Consider the following 21,893-nt stretch of genomic DNA (forward strand, 5'->3'; position numbering starts at 1 on the left):
GTTTACATAGCATTTCTGCAACAACTATAGCAGTATTAAAATGTTTAATATATGACACAATAAAGGTAACGGAGCTATTTGTAAATAACTTAATGCTAAAAAGGGAAGAAAACAGATCAGTGTAACCTATTACTCAAGGAAAAAACGATAAACTTTATTTTGCACACACAAAACAACTGACTCTTACAAGAACAAAAAAAATATAAGCAAAACACTGTATATGTACAATTTTGATGCTTCCGATATTGCACTGTCCTTCCATTTCCAACGGACGATCTGTGCTGCTCATCATCAAACGTCTCGGTGGCCACCGTGGGACAAACTTCCCTTGCATGTTTCTTTCTTCAATGGAAAAAAATTCTCAAGGGTATACCTGATTTTCCTTCTATGCTTACTTATTTATTTGCTTATCTACTTCCCCTCACTCTAGTAATTTAATATGTACCGGAGGAGTTAGTTTCTATTGTGGTTAATATAAAAAAGATTGTACATTTACAATTATTTGATTGCAATTTAGTATACACTTTAAAAACATTTTTAGCATTAGAAGTATCTTTATTACATACAAATAAAAGAATAAAATTAAAATAATAAATGTTAAAAACTTTTTAATATATACAATTTATAGATTATTATCAGTTCATACCAAATCTCAAACTTAAAGTGAAGGTCAGTTTGGATGAATTAGTGAACCTATTAAAAACAAGGGCACTTTAATTAATCAAAAATGACATTTCACTCCTTTTCTTCAAAAACTTACCTTTTAATCCTAAAAGCCGCTCCAGCGATTCCCCCGGCCGTCGAAAGCATCTTCTTACGTCAGAAATGACGAATCCGGTTTCCTCCAATCAGGGCTTTCCTCCCGGGGGGGATAATGGCCTGATTTAATGCCGTGATTTGAGGAAGCCGGATTCGTCATTTTGGACCCACGAAGAGGGCTTGCGAGGGGAGGAGGAAGCGCTGGAGCGGCTTTCAGGATTAAAAGGTACGCTTTTGAAGAAAAGTAGTGAAATGTCCATTTTGATGAATTAAAGTGCCCTTGTTTTGAATAGGATTATTAAAAACCGGGCACCTATTATTCATCAAAATTGACCTTCACTTTAAAAAAGACTTTTCTCCCATATATATTTTGTTCGGGTTGCTTTCTTTATAAATCATACTTTATCCATTATGTTAGTAATTATTGATTGATTGTTAAGCAATAAATTGCACTCCACTCATAATCTAGCCCAATATGTCTAGAGTAATGATTGTTTCTCCAAACAAATCTTTCCTCAAACTGGGACATATAAATATTTGCATATAATGGGGCACATGTAATCCCCATTACAGTACCCTGACTCTGGGAATAGAAATGACCCTAAAAGAACAAGTAGCTGTGATTCATTATGTGACCTATAGCGTCTATCTAAAATGTAACATGTTCTTTGGTTCATGGTGCCCTGCACTGTCATCAGGGCTGAGGGTATGAGATGGTGCAATGTACATAATGTATTTATTGATGTGTTTATGGTATCTGGAGGTTTAATATATAGGGATTCATTTATCAAGCTAAAGATATTGCTTTGGAGCTCCTTCAGTGTAGGTTTGCCCCCTTATCTCAGTGCTTTTGACAGACATGCAGTTTAGCCAATCAGCGCAGACTCCCTAATAACTCCACGGGAGTGAGCACAATGTCATCTATATGACACACATGAACTAGTACTGTCTAACTGTGAAAAGCTTTCAAAATGCTCTGAGCTAAGAGGCGGTTTTCAACGGTTTAGAAATCAGTTTAAGCCTACCTAGGTTTAGCTTTTCAAAAATACCACCAAGGGAACAAAGCAAATTTAGCGATAAAAGTCAATTGGAAAGTTGTTTAAAATTGCATGCCCTATCTGAATCATGAAAGTATAATTTTGACTAGACTGTCCCTTTAACATCAACCCAGACTAGTCCAACTGAGTCTGACAGCTGTGCGATGTCAGGGGGCTGCATGGCATTAACTCCACTCTAGTTGCATCTCTTCTTCAGGTTTATGGTGCTGTTATATAAAGTGATAAGCTTGAAGCCATTTTAACTAGTTATTTTATTGATTATAAATGTTTGCTCCACTAGTGTTGTGCAATCACTCTCTCAAGCAGAGAAACAGACAGACAGATACGTTTCCTCTGTATGCTACAAGGACATACAGGTATACCTCACTTTACAGCGCTTCACTTTACAGCGCTTCACTTTACAGCGCTTCACTTTACAGCGCTTTGCTAATACAGCGCTTTGTGGAGCTGAATTTCAACCTACAAGGAATTTGAAACAGTGCTGTAATCATCATGAAATTGCGAGAAAAGTGACTGGCACCATTTTTTTATGCTTTGTTCACTCTATTTACATCATTACAGTGCAATCTGTGTCTCAGTGCTATATTCTGGCAAATTGTACTACAGTAATTGTCACTATTTTACAGGTACAGTATTTATTGAATAATAATTGAATACTGTGCTGTGCGAGTGTTAAACTAATCGTAGCGCTATTGCACCCCTAATATAAGTTAAGTCAAACATGTTATCAAGTTTTTAAACACACTGGCAAGTGAAAAGAAAGCTAAAACTGCCTTGTTTCACTTTAAGGCGTTTTTCACTTTACAGCGGGGCTCCGGTCCCTAACCCGCTGTATGAGCAGGGTATACCTGTATTTAAGTTTTGTGCTGTTAAAAGGATTCTACAGCACATACAGCTCCTCATTTCTGCATTTCTCTCACATTGATAATCTTTATGTTGCCCTTTTCCCTTTTTATTGACCCTGGCTTTTCTCAACAACCAATGTGTAAGTTGAAAATGTTATGAAGTTCCTTTGAAATTGTTTCAAAATACAGATTAGACACAAACATTACCATTTGAGAAAGTAGATGGCAGGTAAACACCAATAAATGGTCTAATTGTGGCCTAAAGTCTATGAACTGTCCTTCCTTCTGGACTACTGGGGTTGCTTTGTGTCTCATATGTGCATGATGGGGCTGGGGAAGGGTCTCATGGAAGCACAGGAGTGCTCTGGAGTCAAATGTGGGCATAACAAAACTGTAGGGGATTGTGATCTTATGGACATATTGGGGGCTTCAGATGGCAGCTCTAAAGGTCTGGTAAGTACATAACGTGGTTGTAGGTGCTGTTCTTTGTTAAGATGCAGTGGCGTCACTAGGGGGGGGCGGGGGGGGCGGGCCGCACCCGGGTGACACCCGCCAGGGGGTGACACCAAAAAAAAAAAAAAAAAAATTTTTTTTTTTTTATTTTATTGAAATTCAAAGAAATACAATGTTGAGATGCATATATTTTTTTTTATTAGAGGGGCTGGCATTTGTGAACATTGGTGGGACTGGGGAAGATGTAGACACACAATTTTTTTGCCCCTTGAGCCAGTGCTGCAATTTCAACAAATAGTTTTCCCGGCTGCTTTTGCTTGTTTGTACTTTGCTGCTCCCCAGCCCAATTTCGCTATGAATGTTGTGGGCATGCGGCTGCCGTGGGGCTTGCAAAGTTGCGCTGCTAGCCTAAACCTGCCTGCCTATCTGTGCTCACTGCTCAGTGACATGTGGAGCAGTGGAGTCACTCACTGCTGTGCTGTCTCTCTAAACGGGAACTGGCAAATCATGAGGGGATGCCTGGCACCTGACCGCATGACTGTTTGACACTGTCTTTAAAGTGAAGGAGCCACGTATGATGCCCACCAGACCATTACGGTTACGGTACACTAAGTGCACACTGAACAGGTAGGAGGGCGGGCGGGGGTCTGGGGGTGGGCAGAGTGCAGAGGTGATTGGCCATAAGAAGCGGTAGGCACGCGGCCCGGGGCTGTGCACTGACAGACTTGGAACAGAGTCAGAGAGCAGAATTTTCATAGTTTGCACCTAAAACTTTTCTTTAGTGATTTATTTTTAGAGTGCTCTGTTTATCTTTCATTTGATGCTCTGCTGAGCCAGGGAGCAGCTCTAGGCATGAGCTTTATAATTAATGCAGTGCAGTTTACATATTTTGTATGTGTGTGTCTGAGTTTTTGTGTGTGTGTCTCAGTGTTTTTGTGTGTGTGTTTTTGTGTGTGTGTCTGAGTGTGTTTCCGAGTGTTTGTGTGTGCATCTGAGTATGTTTTAAGTGTGTCTGAGTGTTTGTATGTGTGTTTGCCTGTGTTTTTGTGTGTGTCTGCTTTCTGGGGGGGGGGGGGTGACACCATAACTTACCGCACCGGGTGACACCAACCCTAGTGACGCCACTGTTAAGATGTGGGCTTACTCGGGCTACAGGACTATTCTAGGCAATACTAAAGGCATTGTAGGGCTGGAGGGGAATTATATGGGGCCATGTGTGAGCATAATTTGGTTCCAATAGGCTGCTGTTGAGTCTTATGTCGGCATAATTGAACTGCATGGACAGGCATCTGTTCCAATGTATGATATTATAGGGTCCGAAACGTTGTCTTGTATTCTTTGAATATCCCAATAAAGATGGAATCTTTTGCATAATTGGTGAGTGCTGCTGTCTTCTTTGGACTATATTACAAGTTTAGGGTTTTTTTGTGGTACCCCTACAGCCTGCACCACCTACCTACCTTTGTGCTGTACCACTTGGACTGTGCCAATTTGTGATATTGGCATACTCTAGCACAATGGGGCTGCAGGGCAGATATGTCTTCAGTGATGCAGCAATTTAGGTAGAATTAAAGGCTGCAGGGGCTATGTACTAGCCTGAGGTGTGACACTGATATATGTCTGGCATTAGGATCTGTATGCATCTGGTCTAAGGATTGATGTTGCATATAGCTGTGCATATAGCTGTGCATAAAGTGGTGAATTTAACATGGGTAAATATCTGGTCTGGGAATTCAGCTGGAATAAAGGTGTTCCTGGGACTTACATAGTAGGTAGGTAGGTGTATAAATCATGTGCATATGCATACATTGAATTCATCGTTTTTTATTCTCAATATGTCCCTATGAAAGTGTAGTTTCTATAGACAATATTATTATTAATACAGTATTAATTATTGCATGTTGGATGTGTGCACTAAAATAAACTTCTTTTATGTTTGTGGATAAAACATGATGTAGACAATGCACCAAGAAATGTATGAATTTAGAATAAATACTGAATCTGTAAAATTCTTTTTCAAATGCAAATATTTATTTGGAATGCAATATATTACAACATATAGATTGTTGGGGTTTTTTGATAATTCCTCAAATAAAAATCACGCACGTACACAGATTATGTATTAACAGCTTCCCGATATTTAGAAAATTACAATATAATCTATGCAGTCTTCCTGAGAAAGAATAAAATGCATTGTCTTTTATGCACATGGGGATGATTCACATGAACAGGCTGTGTGAGCTTGAATCTTATCAGAGAAATCTTCAGATTTATCCAGGTGAATTTGCTCATCAGCCAGGTCAAGAGTTGCTTCTGCAAGAGAGAAGTTACGTTAATCCACAAATAATCCAAAATGACCATAAATCTCTTGCTTAATAAAGGGATAGTCCAGCCAAAATTGTAATCCACATGGATGTATTTCAGTTTTAGAAGTGTATTTAAGTATGCACCGTGCACCGCACTTACTCAGAGAGCCTAAGGTGCTTGTACTATTGGATAATGACTCCATTTGTTAATTGCTGATATAATACAAGCCCCCACTGGCACTCTGAGCAACTGCAGTATTTACAATGCTGGTGCACTGAGAATATCTAGCTATGCTTCACATGCACGTGCAGAGAAACTTGTTATCATTAAAACAGTTAAAACTTTTAATAGAAGCAATTTTGCCAATACATGTATATTTAAAATATGTCTCTATTCACACATGTAATTGATTAATGTGCATTTACATTTCGACCGGAATGACCGTTTAATGAAGAGCACAACATTTTAAGTACAAGAATCAACTCAAGATTAACTGCAAATGGACTAATGTTTTAGACTTATATGACTAAACCTCTTTTCTATGCTAATGATTATTCTCTGTGTTGTAGTGTATGTTTATATTTGACTAGGAAATGTTCATTATGAACCGTTCGTATGAATAGTAACTAAAGTGTCTACAATTTCAGGCCTATTGCACTGAAAATAAGTTTATCAGTTTTTCTTCTACAAATAAAAATAAATAATAATGAATTAAAGGGCCATAATACCCAAATGTTTAAAAACTTGAAAGTGATGCAGTATAGCTGTAAAAAGCTGACTAGAAAATATCACCTGAACATCTCTATGTAAAAAAGAAAGATATTTTACCTCAAAAGTTCCTCAGTAGCCACATCCCATTGTAAAGGATTTCTAAGCAGCATATTAGTATGTCTGTCCTGGGACAGCTAAGGGGATGAGCATTGTGCACTCTCATATTATTTCACCAATCAGGTAAAGGAAGCTTACTATGAAATCTCATGAGAGTTAAGTCAAATCTCATGAGATCACAGTAAGAGTTCATGACCTCAGCACTGCTGATGCTGATTGGCTGCTGTTCATTTCTTCATGCTGAGCTGAGGAGATTGTGAGGTAAAATATCTTCCTTTTTTACATAGAGATGCTCAGGTGATATTTTCCTGTCAGCTTTTTACAGTTATACTGCATCAGTTTCAAGTGATTTAGCATATGAGTATTATGTCCCTTTAATAATTAAAATGTATGATGGATATTTATGCCATTATGTCAACTACTTGAGATCAATACTTTATAAGTCTTAAACAACCATTACAATCTGATTTTTTAGATTAGATACTTCAGTTTAATTTTTTATTTCTTAATCTTATTAGGATATTTCACTATCTATTAATATGATCATTTAAAAATAAGACAGCTTATTGGAATTCCTTCATGATTTCCGTGTGCCCTGTTAACATTATCTGACTAAGTATTTTTATTTCTTGTCAAAGTTGTTTACTTGTTTTTGTTGTTACATGAAAAACGTCCTAATCCTAGTGTTATTCTTATTTTGTATAACTTTTGTTTTGTAGCATTTTATAAATATTTATTAAAGGTGGATTATGACTAAAAGAATAAATAAAATGTATGGAACTTTTTGTAGATATATTATGTGATAAGCTATTTCACCTGGAAATAGACCTACTTTTCTGTTGGTGAAATATTTTTAGTCCTCATCTGGGTAAAACTATATACAGTATATATATATACTCTCTGAGCAGGCGGACAGACATCACCTTAATTGACACTCCCCTGCTCGCGGCCGATTGGTCGCGAATCTGCAGGGGGCGGCGTTGCACTAGCAGTTCACAAGAGCTGCTGGCGCAATGCTGAATACAGAGAGCGTATTGCTCTCCGCATTCAGCGAGGTCTGTCGGACCTGATCCGCACTGTTGGATGAGGTCCGATAGACCTTTGTTAAATAGGCCCCATAGACCATTATATCTTCCTGCAATTCAACATGTTCCCATTAAATGTAACTTTCTCACTTTCTAATTTAGCCATATTTAACCATTCGGCTACCTGGGATAAAGCAAGACATTATGGGGCAGAAAAAGGCATGCATAAACAAGTTGTTGAACTACAATACTATGTAACAACATAAATATAATTGTCTAGGGAATTAATGCAGCTTTAAACTTACCAGAAGGAAGACAGTGGAAACCAGTAGTGACCTCTGCAGTCTTAACTGGGGAGCATCCCTTGAGACATTGTAAAACTGGACGAACAGAATAACATTTTGCATTTTCCCCATAAAGTCCTACTGGTTTGTCAAATTTCACCAGAGAGTGCTTAACTTTGCAGTCTACAAAAGAATGTAATAATTTGTACGTAAATATTAAATGATATAATTAATTGAAAACTCTAAAATGTAAGAATGTTTCATGCAGTTATCCTTCTATACATTATTCTTTTCAGTAAATGAAACAAATAAAAAACTAAATTAAACAGATTTATTTCACCAAGTGCATTTCTCATTGTTGCTGTATCCAAGTTCAAGAGGTTCTACTATATCCTAGGTAGTGGTTATTTATTATTAAAATAATATTTTTTAAATTCTAGTAACTAAAGTGAAATTGAAAATGTCTGGTATTTCAAAAGACAATAAAGATGTATACAGTATGTATAGATAGATAGATAGATAGATAGATAGATAGATAGATAGATATTACAGATACATTTTGCAGCAGTACATATACTTTATATACCTTCAGAGCATCTTTCTGAATTCAGAATCCATGAATGACCAAAGCTCACATCATCTTTAGCAACATAACCATCAGGTGTCTGGAACTCCTGTTCATTTTCATCATCATGGCGACCACATAATCCACAGGTCTTGGCTTTCATCCAAATAGCAGTTCTTACCTATATATTTACAAAAATTGCTTGATGAATTTTAAATGTCATTAGTCTAGAATCAAGGAAGTGAAAATGATAGTTTAACAATAATTGACAAATTCATGGCCATAATTATCTTGACCTGTTGTATTTAATAAATATTTTCTTTACTGATTTGAATAAGTACGACTTTTTCATCATGTACTTTTTATTTTTTTATATATATATATATATATTAATGAAAAATTTTGAAGTTAATGGAAAAAATTACATGCAGTAAGAGGTATAATGTGGTATGAAGTTGATGAGTAGGGTGTGATGGACTGATTCTCCATGGCACCTTTTACAAAAATGTTAGCTGATGCCTTCCATGAGATAGAGTAGTAACAAATACAATACATTTATTAAAAATAAAATAATCCTAAAATATGTATGAAGACAATCCAATGTATTAATTATGCTTACACTATTGATATGTGTATGGGAAAACTAGATAGGTTTTGTGGTAGTTATGTGTGTCAGAATCCATTTTATAGTTTACTTAGGACAATTAGAAAACATACAAATTCTAAGTAAAATGTATTTTATTGGATGCCACAGGACACACATAATTTAGAACTTTAACATAACTCATCCCTTGATGAGACTTATTGCCCAATCAGGATCTTGAATCTTGAAACTTATGCTGCTGCGAAGTAGTACACAAATGAGCAAATACATGTTCCATTATCACTTTAAATTATGTGTGCCTTTGCTTCTAAAACAGAATCCATTTCAAACTAAGCTATGTAACATACTCAGAATAGATATCTGCAGACATCTATCATTTTATGAAAGATCCTTTACCATGCATAAAATTGTCCTGTACAAAACATTCATCCAACAAAGTATATTTTACGTAATAAAAATATGATGCTTGGGGGTCAATTTACTAAACGCCGAGCGGACACGATTCTCTGTAGCTAATAATGTCGGCCCGGCATCGCTAAATGCCAACAGCATACGCTGTCTACATTTAACATTGCACAAGCTGCTTCTTCCCTGCTTCTTCACTTCAGTTTCCAGATCGCCGGAAACTACGGGCGGATAAAAAGCATCCACTGCTTATTAAATCTCCCCCTTGGACTTTTATGTTATTAACAAGTACCTTGATATTTTCACCATCATAATGAAGAGCTTCAATACCATAGTTTGGGGCTAATACAGTCACACCAGTTTCTTCTTTAAGAATCTCGACAGATGGATCTGAAAACACATAAAGATCATATTTTATCTCTAATTACATATCCTTAGGATAATTCTTTTTAATGCTTAAACTGTTTAATGTTCTTTGAATTCTTACCAGCATGTGATCTATATGGAAGGTTTTCTTCAGATAACTCTACATCATTTATTTTCATTTTCAGATTGTTCTCTACATAATATAAGTCGATGTCACTACATAGACATAAACAAATATATATCAGTATTAAGCAATTAAAACCAGATACAAATATATAAAAGATATACAGTATATTTATATAAGTCAACCATAGTAATATTGTTTAGTGTTTTGTTGCTAGTCAGTAATATTGTGGTTAAAAATCCAAAAAGGGTAAGATATCGGTGTAGTTAGATGAATTGTGGTGATATTGTATGGCACTAACGGCTACTGTGTATTCAGTGCAAAATAACCATTCAGAAAGTATTAGTTGAACTCTATTAGAAGTGTAGAAGTACTCATTGATTCTTAGGACCTACAAACATTTGCTCTATATATAATTGCTATTTGTCCTACAACAAATTAGACAGGTACCCTCCTAGTCTTCTTACCTGTTAGAAAGTGAAGAACCCAAAGTTTTTAATAATTTAAGACATCTTAAAAGCAAATTTTGGTCAATTTACTTTTTAAACATTTTTGTTTTGTTTATGTGCCTGCCTCGCCCCCTTTCCTGGCATCTGGTCATTCCGGTATCCTCACTCAACTGATGAAGATTTGACAAAAATCCATAGCCCAATTAGTAGACATTTTAAATAATTAAGTAGATATGAGGAGTGGATGGATCCATATGACCAGATGTAGATTGAAGAGAGCTAAATAACATAAAACCACCCCGTTTAAATTTATATAATAAAAACAAGCTATGAATGATGTTCCTTTCAAGAAAAGACATCTACCATTTTGTTAGTAACAGAGTGTGTAAACCATGCATTATATGGTTTTTGAAACAAGTACTACTGCAATGTGGCATCTTTTTCCTTATGTAATTGGTAAGCCAGAGTGATTATACTTAAAATGTGACCCCTTTCTGGCTTTTGTAGGACTGTCTTGCACATCAATGGTCTTCAAGTATGCAGTGTTACAAGCACTGTCAAAGAACTAGTCTATGTATCTCACTATCCTGCAGCTAAAACAGACCTATCAAAAAGTACAGGAAAATGTAAGCCATATATTTGCTATTCATCTTAACTGCTGTCTGTAGAGTCTTTCTGACAATATGCTGTTTAAATGCATGAGTATGTTTGCCATTGATCTCCATAAAACTTCAGACCTATAAACACTGGGTTTGAGCCATCCATATTTAAATTACTTCTGAACGATACCATAGGATTTTATGCCAGCATGCAGAGTTACTATTCTGTAAGTTTTTGTTTTTAAATAAATATTTTTAGAAATAAATGATCCAATAAATCTAAAACATTAACATAGTACAATTCAAATACTGACAACCAAAGATCCTTATTCCATATGATACCTTTAAGAGTGACATATGGAAAGTATAATTTTTCTAATTCTCAGACAGGACATTATTCCCCAAAAAGCAAACCATCTTTGATGGATAATCAGAAACTCACAACTACCAAGTCTTCATAGCAAAAGCCATCCAAAATGTAATTGAAAAGAATAACTTTATAGTCTAAAAAACAAACAATTTTAAGCACAAAAATGTGTACACAAGATAATATCCTAAAAAAAACATTTTACCACCTTTTAATTTTTCTGTTTATTTTTCTATAGTCCGCGCATTTTTTCATCTTTAATACCAAAGATAACAAGCCATTCTATTTTTCTGTACTGCCCTGTAAAACTACAAAGCAAAAATAATCCAAAAATTTGAAGGGTCATTCTTGTCCAAGTATGTATTTCAACAACAAAATAAAGCACTGAGACTTCAAATCCTGCCAGTTCCTAAGGCAACTACTCTATGTACCTGATGCCAAGGACGTCTTTGCTAAAGCTGCTAATCTTCCCATACAAGGGGGTATTACGTATTTGGGCATTCCAAGCCTTCTGACAACTTGTTTGGAACCAACTGCCGAATTTTATGCCACTGAAAATGACACAAAACATCAGCAGTTGGATATCACATTACAGAAACGAGCCTGTAAATGTTTCTTTTTTTTTTTTTAAATAAATATAAGACACCCAAACGTCTCAGAAGCTTTACTCATGAAAGCTGACTTGAAGACAATTGGTACAACTTAACAAGATGTTTCCTTATAAAAAACTATTTTTAAATGGTATATAGAGTCTTAAACATTATTGGAGCAAAATGTTGCTTGATGTGATTTAGATTATTAAATTCAAACTTCTTTCTCTGTTCCTTGGATACCAAAATATGAAAAAAGGAAAATGCTTTGTGTTCAGCAATCTGAAGAGGTCCATCATCTATTTTAATCTAATTCCTTCAAATTTTTTTTATCAAGAGAAGTATTTACTTTCTCCGGTAGCTTCTATCATCAGAAGAGTTCCTCAGTTCTCACATAACTTTCATCCTTTGCTTTCTAAAATGTTTGTCGCGATCGCTCAGCTGCTGATCGCTTCCTTCTGTCAGCGCGGTAGCACTTCCTTGGTTGCTTAGCAACCTTGTTCTCCTCGGCCCCTTCTGCTGACGTCAGAGGGCCTTCTTATTCCGGCGTCTCCTCACCTCGGGGCCTGTTTGTTCTGTTCCTGCTTGTAAGTAACTTTTGGATTACTTATTTTGAATCGGAATTGCTGGCTTGTTTGATTCCTAACCCCTTCCTGCCTGTTTCCTGTTATCTGGACTATTGCTGGTATTGAACATTTCAACTGTAAACCCCAAACTGCCTGATTACACGTTTCTGGACCTTGCTTGTTTGACCATTCTACTGTTTAACCCCAAACTGCCTGATTACACGTTGCTGGACTTTGCTTGTTTGACCATTCTACTGTTTAACCCCAAACTGCCTGATTACACGCTGCTGGGACTTTGCTTGCTAGACCATTCTACTGTTTAACCCCAAACTGCCTGATTACACATTGCTGGACTTTGCTTGTTTGACCATTCTACTGTTTAACCCCAAATTGCCTGATTACACGTTGCTGGACTTTGCTTGTTTGACCATTCTACTGTTTAACCCCAAACTGCCTGATTACACGCTGCTGGGACTTTGCTTGCTAGACCATTCTACTGTTTAACCCCAAACTGCCTGATTACACATTGCTGGACTTTGCTTGTTTGACCATTCTACTGTTTAACCCCAAATTGCCTGATTACACGCTGCTGGAACTTTGCTTGCTAGACCATTCTACTGTTTAACCCCAAACTGCTTGATTACACGCTGCTGGAACTTTGCTTGTTTGACAAACCCTTCTGGTTAACCCCTGCCTGCCTGATTCCATGTTGCCGGTTATTGCTTGATGGATTACTCTTTTGGTTAACCCTTATCTACCCGAAGTTCTTCTCCTGACCCTGCTGTATCATCTTCCAGTTTATTTCTGTGAGTATACTATTGCAGCTGTCGCAGGGTCAGTTCCGGGAATATACTCACAGTGCTAGAGTGTTATTCTAACTTCATTTTAGCATTTGGGTCTAACTCTGGACTTAACCTATCCTGACATTACAAACAGGCCATAAAAAATGGACCCTGGTGAGTTATCCAGAGCTGTGGCTCTACAGGGGCAGCTTCTTGGAACCCACTCTGCACACCTGCAATCCCTGGATTCTAAATTGGATCAAATTACTGCACTTTTGCATAATCTCTCTCCTTCTCAAGTTTCTGCAACACCTGTTGTTCCTGCGGCCAGTTCTAACCCTGCATTTAATCCGCCACAACCTGCAGAACAGTCTATTCCCAGAATTCCACTACCGGATAAATATGACGGCAATCCTGAAGACTGTCGCAAATTTCTAAATCAGTGCCGCCTTCACTTCAGAAATAATCCTCAGATGTTTGTTTCCTCTTCCTCCAAGATCACCTTTTTAATTTCTCTTATGAAGGGTAAAGCCTTGGCTTGGGTTTCTCCACTGTTGGAAAAGGATGATCCTTTGCTCCATTATATTGACACTTTTGTTTCCATATTTTCTTCTGTGTTTGATAAACCTGGTAGATCAGCGGCTGCTGAAGCAGGACTTTTAGATCTAAGACAGGGATCTCTTTCTGTAGCACAATACGCTATTGAATTCCGGACTTTAGCTGCTGAAACTATGTGGAATCATGGCGCCTTACGTGCAGCGTTTCGTAAAGGTCTTTGTGACCGTTTGAAAGATTAATTGGTTTATAGGGATCTTCCTGATTCTCTAGAAGAACTTATCAACTTATCTATCAAGCTAGATGCTCGTTACTCTGAGCGTCTCCATGAACGTGACCGTAACAGAAGATCCTTTATCAGATCTTCCTTTCGTCCTATGCCTCATTCTCCAAAACTTCCTACTCCAAATACTTCTATCTCTGAGTCAAGTGAACCCATGGAGGTTGGTGCTATTAAATTATCCGAAGCTGAACGTCTCAGAAGGCGTAATCTGGGACTATGTCTTTACTGTGGTATTAAGGGGTATATGTTAAAAGATTGTCTGACTCGTCCAGTAAAAGCCAGGGCTTAACTCCAGAAAGAGGGACTGAGTTAAGCCAAAGATCTTTTTCTACCCTCAATCCCAAGCTATTTGTTCCAGTCACTGTTCGTTTTGGCAACACCAAATTTCAGGCTCAAGCACTCATCGATTCCGGAGCTGCCGGAATGTTTATGGATTCGGACTTTGTTAATGCTTTTCATATTCCTTTGCTTTCCAAGAGCCAAGTAATCAAGGTCACTACTGTCAGTGGTCAACCCTTAGGTGCTGGTTTCATTCAATATTCTACGATACCACTTCTCATGTCTGTAGGAGTACTTCATTCCGAAACCATTTGTTTTGACATAATCTCTTCCCCACAGTTTCCTCTCATTTTGGGACTCCCGTGGCTGCAATTACATGATCCAGTTTTTTCATGGTCTAAAGGAGAGCTTGTTGCTTGGGGATCTTCTTGTTTCAAACAGTGTCTTCAAAGTACTCCCAAAACTTCTAATACAGTTGTGGCAGCTTTGGACATTCCTGATTCCTTGCCTGGACATTATCATTCTTTCTGTGATGTCTTTTCTAAAAAGGATGCTGAAATATTACCTCCACACCGGACCTTTGATTGTCCCATTGACCTATTACCAGGAGCTCCTCTACCTAAGGGTAAAACATACCCACTTTCTCATCAAGAAAATGTTTCACTTGAGGAGTATATCAAGGATAATTTGGCCCGAGGTTTTATCCGCCCTTCTTCTTCTCCAGTAGGAGCAGGTTTTTTCTTTGTGGAAAAGAAAGATGGAGGCCTTCGTCCTTGCATTGACTATCGAGCTCTAAATCAAATTACAATCAAGAATTGTTATCCACTTCCTCTCATTCCCGAATTATTTGACTGTCTCCAGGGTGCTTCCATCTTTACCAAATTGGACCTTCGTGGGGCATATAATTTGGTCAGAATTCGTAAAGGGGACGAGTGGAAAACTGCCTTCAATACTAGGTTTGGGCATTATGAATATTTAGTTATGCCTTTTGGGTTATGCAATGCCCCTGCAGTTTTTCAACATTTTGTTAATGAAATATTCAGAGACTATCTTAATCAATTCGTTATTATCTATCTTGATGATATTTTGATTTATTCCCGGAATTTACAGGACCACGTTCATCATGTTACATTAGTACTCCAGAGGTTACGTGAAAATTCTCTCTTTGCCAAGCTTGAAAAGTGCTCTTTTCATCAAGAATCTATTCATTTCCTGGGTTACATTATTTCCCCGTCTGGATTCAAGATGGATTCTGACAAACTGTCTGCAATTATAGACTGGCCTAGACCAACTTCCTTAAAATCTCTTCAAAGGTTCCTGGGGTTTGCCAATTACTATCGTAAGTTCATAAAAGACTTTGCTAACATCACTGCACCCCTTACTGCTCTTACTAAGAAGGGTCAGGATTGCAAACATTGGTCTGATAAAGCCTTACAGGCATTTGAATCTCTGAAGTCTGCATTTACTTCTGCTCCCATTCTTTGTCATCCTGTTCCGAGTCTACAATTCATCCTTGAAGTGGATGCTTCTCTGATTGCTGCTGGGGCAGTACTATCTCAGTGAAATCCTGTTTCTATCAAGATCCTTCCTGTGGGATTTTTCTCCAAGAAGTTCAATACTTCAGAACTGAATTATGATGTCGGTAACAAGGAATTGTTAGCTATTAAAATGGCTTTGGAAGAATGGAGACATCTGCTTGAAGGCACGGTTCAACCATTTCTTATTCTCACGGATCATAAAAATCTTCTGTATCTTCATACTGCCAAACGCCTCAACTCACGTCAATCCCGATGGGCTTTGTTCTTCTCCAGATTTAATTTTGTCCTCTCTTATATTCCTGGTTCTAAGAATACGAAAGCAGATGCTTTATCTAGACAATTTCTAGCTTCTGATTCTACAATTTTGGATTCTGAACCCATTCTCCGCCCTGCTAAAGTTCTAGCTCAGTTGTCTGCATTTCCTTTCCAAGCATTACAGTCTGTTCAAGCTTCCGTTCCTTCATCCTTTAACATACCTCCTGGAATCTTATTTGTACCTACTGAATTCCGTCTAAAACTTCTTCGTTGGGCTCACGATAATGTTCTATCTGGACATCCAGGAGTGCGTAATACTTTGAGGAAACTCAAACAACATGTCTGGTGGCCTTCCATGGGCAAAGATGTCAAGGATTATGTTGCAGCTTGTCATTCTTGTACCTCTAATAAACAGTCTTCATCTTTACCTCTTGGACTCTTACAACCTCTACCTGTTCCGTATTATCCCTGGTCTCATGTTTCCATGGACTTTATTACAGATCTTCCCAATTCTGCCGGTAACAAGACCATATGGGTTGTGGTAGACAGGTTTTCCAAAGCAGCTCATTTTGTTCCATTACCTGGATTACCATCGGCCCAGAAACTTGCTGAATTGTTTATTCTTCATATAACCAGATTACATGGTTTTCCTTTGGACATTGTTTCTGATCGTGGAGTTCAATTTGTCTCAAGATTTTGGAAATCTCTGTGCAAACAGTTTGGAGTTACCATATCTCTTTCTACTGCTCATCATCCTCAGTCCAACGGTCAAACTGAGTGGGTAAATCAATCTCTTGAATCCTATCTCAGGCACTATATTAATCATCAGCACTCCAATTGGTCTCAACCTCTTCCTTTAGCTTTACTTGCTTACAATTCCCGTTTCAATTCTTCTTTACAGACTTCCCCTTTTAAGGCAGCCTATGGATTTGCGCCTAGAACTTTTCCTATGTCTTCGGGAGGTTCTGGAGTTCCTGGAGCAGATCGTACAGTGAGAAATCTTTGTAAACACTGGAAGAAGGTTCGGGAAATTCTTCTTCTCTCTTCTCAAAAGTATAAAAGATTTGCTGATCGCAGACGCCGGAAGGCACCCTCTTTTTGGACTGGAGACAAGGTTTGGATTTCCACCCGATTCATTCGACTCAAACAACCTTGTGCTAAATTGGGTCCCAAATACATTGGACCATTCAGGATTGTTTCCAAGGTTTGTTCTACTGCCTACAGGGTAGCTTTACCAGACAACTTGAAGATTCACCCTGTCTTTCACGTATCTCTTCTTAAACCAGCAGTCTCTAACCGGTTTTCCACCAAATGTATAGTTCCCTCTCCGTTCCTTGTGGATGGTACTTTAGAATTTGAGATCAGTCATATTCTTGATTCCAGATTACGGGGTACCCGTCTATATTATTTGGTCCACTGGAAGGGATATCCCATCACTGAACGTTCTTGGGAACCTGCTTCTAATGTTCGTGCTTCTGCTTTGATCAAACAGTTCCACGCTCAGAATCCCTCTAAACCTGTTCGTGTTCCCCGGAGGGGTCCTTGAGGAGGGGGCACTGTCGCGATCGCTCAGCTGCTGATCGCTTCCTTCTGTCAGCGCGGTAGCGCTTCCTTGGGTGCTTAGCAACCTTGTTCTCCTCGGCCCCTTCTGCTGACGTCAGAGGGCCTTCTTATTCCGGCGTCTCCTCACCTCGGGGCCTGTTTGTTCTGTTCCTGCTTGTAAGTAACTTTTGGATTACTTATTTTGAATCGGAATTGCTGGCTTGTTTGATTCCTAACCCCTTCCTGCCTGTTTCCTGTTATCTGGACTATTGCTGGCATTGAACATTTCAACTGTTAACCCCAAACTGCCTGATTACACGTTTCTGGACCTTGCTTGTTTGACCATTCTACTGTTAAACCCCAAACTGCCTGATTACACGTTGCTGGACTTTGGTTGTTTGACCATTCTACTGTTTAACCCCAAACTGCCTGATTACACGCTGCTGGGACTTTGCTTGCTAGACCATTCTACTGTTTAACCCCAAACTGCCTGATTACACGTTGCTGGACTTTGCTTGTTTGACCATTCTACTGTTTAACCCTAAATTGCCTGATTACACGTTGCTGGACTTTGCTTGTTTGACCATTCTACTGTTTAACCCCAAACTGCCTGATTACACGCTGCTGGGACTTTGCTTGCTAGACCATTCTACTGTTTAACCCCAAACTGCCTGATTACATGTTGCTGGACTTTGCTTGTTTGACCATTCTACTGTTTAACCCCAAATTGCCTGATTACACGCTGCTGGAACTTTGCTTGCTAGACCATTCTACTGTTTAACCCCAAACTGCTTGATTACACGCTGCTGGAACTTTGCTTGTTTGACAAACCCTTCTGGTTAACCCCTGCCTGCCTGATTCCATGTTGCCGGTTATTGCTTGATGGATTACTCTTTTGGTTAACCCTTATCTACTCGAAGTTCTTCTCCTGACCCTGCTGTATCATCTTCCAGTTTATTTCTGTGAGTATACTATTGCAGCTGTCGCAGGGTCAGGTCCAGGAATATACTCACAGTGCTAGAGTGTTATTCTAACTTCATTTTAGCATTTGGGTCTAACTCTGGACTTAACCTATCCTGACAATGTTGTATATGAAACAACAATTTTCAGTGGACATATCTGTATGGGTTCTGTTTATGAAAACATTTTTGTATTCTTTCAACAGCGCCCACCCTGAATAGAAACATTCTTCAATCATCAAAGCCAAAAATTCACTTCACAAAAGCCTACATAACATAAATTACCTAAATAACATATACCTTTTATAACAAACACAAATCTTTCAGATAATGTTGAGTTAATCTGTACAAGCTAAGCTATAAATGTTATACTATTGTTTATAAAGTATATGAGGCTATTATTTCAGACGAGTTTACCTTTTATCAACATGATTATCCTTATGAACAACAGGAAAATATCATACTGATCTCTCCAACATTATTTGTTATTTTCAAAACTAAGTGCCTGACTCATTGAGAGTCAGATATCAAAGAATACATATTTTAAACTAACTGAACATACTTCTGATAGAAGTAGCAAATATCATAAAATAGATAATTAACAGCTTTAAAAATGCCAACTAATATTACAAAGGGTACTCATTTCTATCACTCTCCATGTTTATGAACCCTCCCAATCATATTTTCCACCATTTGTACCCTTTTATTCAAGGTAAAAAATACTACCCGCTATGACTGCCTTTATGGGTGCCCCAGTAATCAAAACATGCATAAATGCTTGTTTCCACAAGAGTCCAATGTGAAATAACTGTTAAATGTTTGTAAACTATGTGCATCTCCAGGGACTGGTGCCAAAAAAATATTCGAGAAATCTTCTTTGCTTTGAGCTCAAATTTTTATTCTATTTGGACAAGTCAACCTAAAAGTTCCCTAAAGATTATATAAAGGAAAACATCCAGGGACTGAAACACAAATTCAGAGAATAGACCCCCTACTTTACAATATAAGGACCAAACAAAATAAACTCAAATATTGTTTGGGATTTCTCTCTGTGCCAGCAAGTTTTAGATCATCTTACCTCAAGATTCAAAGGAGTTAATTGTTGGTTTTAATGCCCAATAATGTAGAATATTAATGACACAGCCTTATTTTTATTTGGAATTGTTAGGTGCAGCTGTGAATAAATATACCTTTACTGTCTTCTTAAAAATATGTTGGTTTTATCTATTGTCTTAGAAATAGTTATTATATATTGTATATCTATGGTTAAGGCAATATGCTGAAACGCATAAGATCTCTTTTCTGGTGCACCCTTCTTTCCTGTGTGACATGTACAGCGTGTGCTGTTTTTAAAATGGATAAACAAAATTTTGGCATTTTTTTACTCTATGTTTTTTCAGTTGAGGTTAGTGGTTTTGCTATCCAAAGAGACAATACCATTTAGCCATTTGTAATTCAACTTTTTTTTTTAGCTACCAGCTACAATATTAATGGAGCTCATGGTCAAGAGCACTGTGTTTATTCTGTGTTAAAATGGAGGCAAATAACCAACTCCACTGGTACCTGTATCTCAAATTATGGAGCAATGCCATTTGTTATTTTACTTATACAGATTTAAGGTTCATTAATAAAAGTATTGAGACCATACTGATATTGCATACTGTGTCACTATTACTAAGCTTTAGGAGAATGTGTTAGATGAGTGTATGTGCTGCTGAAGACTATTTAGAATCAAGAAATACTGAAGCAGATGCTAGGAACAGTGTGCTCATTAGCCAGCTGAAGTTGTTATACTTACTAAGTGCCAAGTTTAACATTTATTTCTTTGTTTAAAGTGGAGTCTTTGGAGTTTTTCATTGTCACCAAAAATTTCAATTCAGGGCTGCAGTCCTGCACCAGAACATGGGAGCATCTTTCAGGCAAAGCATAGGCTAAGTTGACCCCATTGAATGTTTGGATTGTGCTTTGAGAGACCTTACATTGACCTAGGAAGTAGGAAACATAATTCACATGTAAAGCTATCTAGTAATAATATGTATGCAAGTAGTAGAATGTGTAACATTACTCAGTCTACCTTGCAAAGACTCCATAATTACACGTGGTGCTTCTGAGAACATATTCCATGTTGGTGCTTGCAGGACTTCTTGCTGCATATGATGACCAACAGGGATGGACACTGGGATTTTCATACCTCGGTAATACATTGTAAACTGCAATTGTAATAAGTAGTAAACACGTGAAATTATATATATATATATATATATATATATATATATATATATATATATATATATATATATATATATATATATATATATATATATATATACTGTATATATATATTACTAAACTATGAGGAATGCCAAAAAATTTAAATTCAATTTTTTTTATATATATCAGGATTATCTAACATAAGGTCCATGAGCCACAATGCACCTTTCTAATTTCTGCCTTTTCTGTGAGGACCTAATGTATATATGAATGGATTCATGTGTATTTACATATTTGTGACAGATATTTTGCTAGTGAGTTACTCAGCTGAAGCTTGTTTATACAGAAGTATATACTTTTGTGGTGCTTCATAGAATCCCTAAGATAATTTACCATCTTTGGAATATGGTCCTTCATTTGAAAAGGTTGGGTATCCCTGATGTATTAAAGAGACAGTCTTGTTAAAATAAGCTTTAATGGTCATTTTTAACAACTTTCCAATATACTTTAATCATCAATTTTGCTTTGTACTCTTGGTATTCTTAGTTGAAAGCTAAACTTAGGTATACTCATATGCTAATGTCTTAGCCCTTGAAGGCCGCCTCTTATTTGGATGCATTTTGACATTTTTTCACAACTAGAGGGAGTTAGTTCATGTGTGCCATATATATAAAATTGTGCTCATGCCCTTGAAGTTACCTAGGAGTCAGCACTGATTGGCTAAAATACCAGTCTGTCAATAGAACTGAAATAAGGGGGCAGTCTGCAGGGGTTTAGGTTTAAAGGTAATCACAGAGGTAAAAATTATATAGTATATTAATATAACTATGTTGGTTATGCAGTACTGGGGAATGGGTAATAAAGGGATTTTCTATCTTTTTAAACATTAACAATTCTGGTGAAGACTGTCCCTTTAAGTAACATAATTTGTTGTAAAATAAAAGTATGTACTGTATTTACCCAAGGCACTTGGACAAGCACATCAAGAGTCCTGGGAGAACTTAAGGACAGAACAAGTTTTGCTTGACGCTGAGAGTTTTTCTTTAGCTTCTCGGAAAATCCAAGCATATAAGCAGCTCCAGGAACAAACTGGGAGACTCTAAAAATTAAATGAATGAATAAATGTATGAACGAATGAATACATGAATGAACCATCAATATGAGCCCAAGAAATTGTATTACAAAAATGTATTTGGACACTGAAATCATATAAAAATGGGATCATATTTCCACTATTACATTACAATTTTTAATTAAAAGTTGACAGGTGATGTTTCCTGTAAAGTTATTTTAAG

The 21,893-nt window shown here is 37.3% G+C and overlaps 1 protein-coding gene across 1 annotated transcript in view; it reads right to left on the reverse strand.

Annotated features, from left to right (window-relative positions):
* Window positions 1-5,144: 5,144 nt before the first annotated feature.
* LOC128640826 (vitellogenin-A2) overlaps window positions 5,145-21,893 on the reverse strand; it is a 37,072-nt gene continuing 20,323 nt past the window's right edge. Inside the window, exons 28-35 of the mRNA XM_053693250.1 lie at window positions 21,559-21,697; window positions 20,462-20,597; window positions 20,186-20,372; window positions 9,621-9,715; window positions 9,426-9,523; window positions 8,146-8,305; window positions 7,581-7,742; window positions 5,145-5,428 (exon numbers count right to left, since the gene is read on the reverse strand). Coding sequence (XP_053549225.1) covers window positions 5,316-5,428; window positions 7,581-7,742; window positions 8,146-8,305; window positions 9,426-9,523; window positions 9,621-9,715; window positions 20,186-20,372; window positions 20,462-20,597; window positions 21,559-21,697 — 1,090 coding nt within the window. The 3' untranslated portion in view covers window positions 5,145-5,315. The remainder of the gene's footprint in view (window positions 5,429-7,580; window positions 7,743-8,145; window positions 8,306-9,425; window positions 9,524-9,620; window positions 9,716-20,185; window positions 20,373-20,461; window positions 20,598-21,558; window positions 21,698-21,893) is intronic.

This window comes from Bombina bombina, chromosome 10, assembly GCF_027579735.1.
Source record: "Bombina bombina isolate aBomBom1 chromosome 10, aBomBom1.pri, whole genome shotgun sequence".
NCBI lineage: Eukaryota > Metazoa > Chordata > Amphibia > Anura > Bombinatoridae > Bombina > Bombina bombina.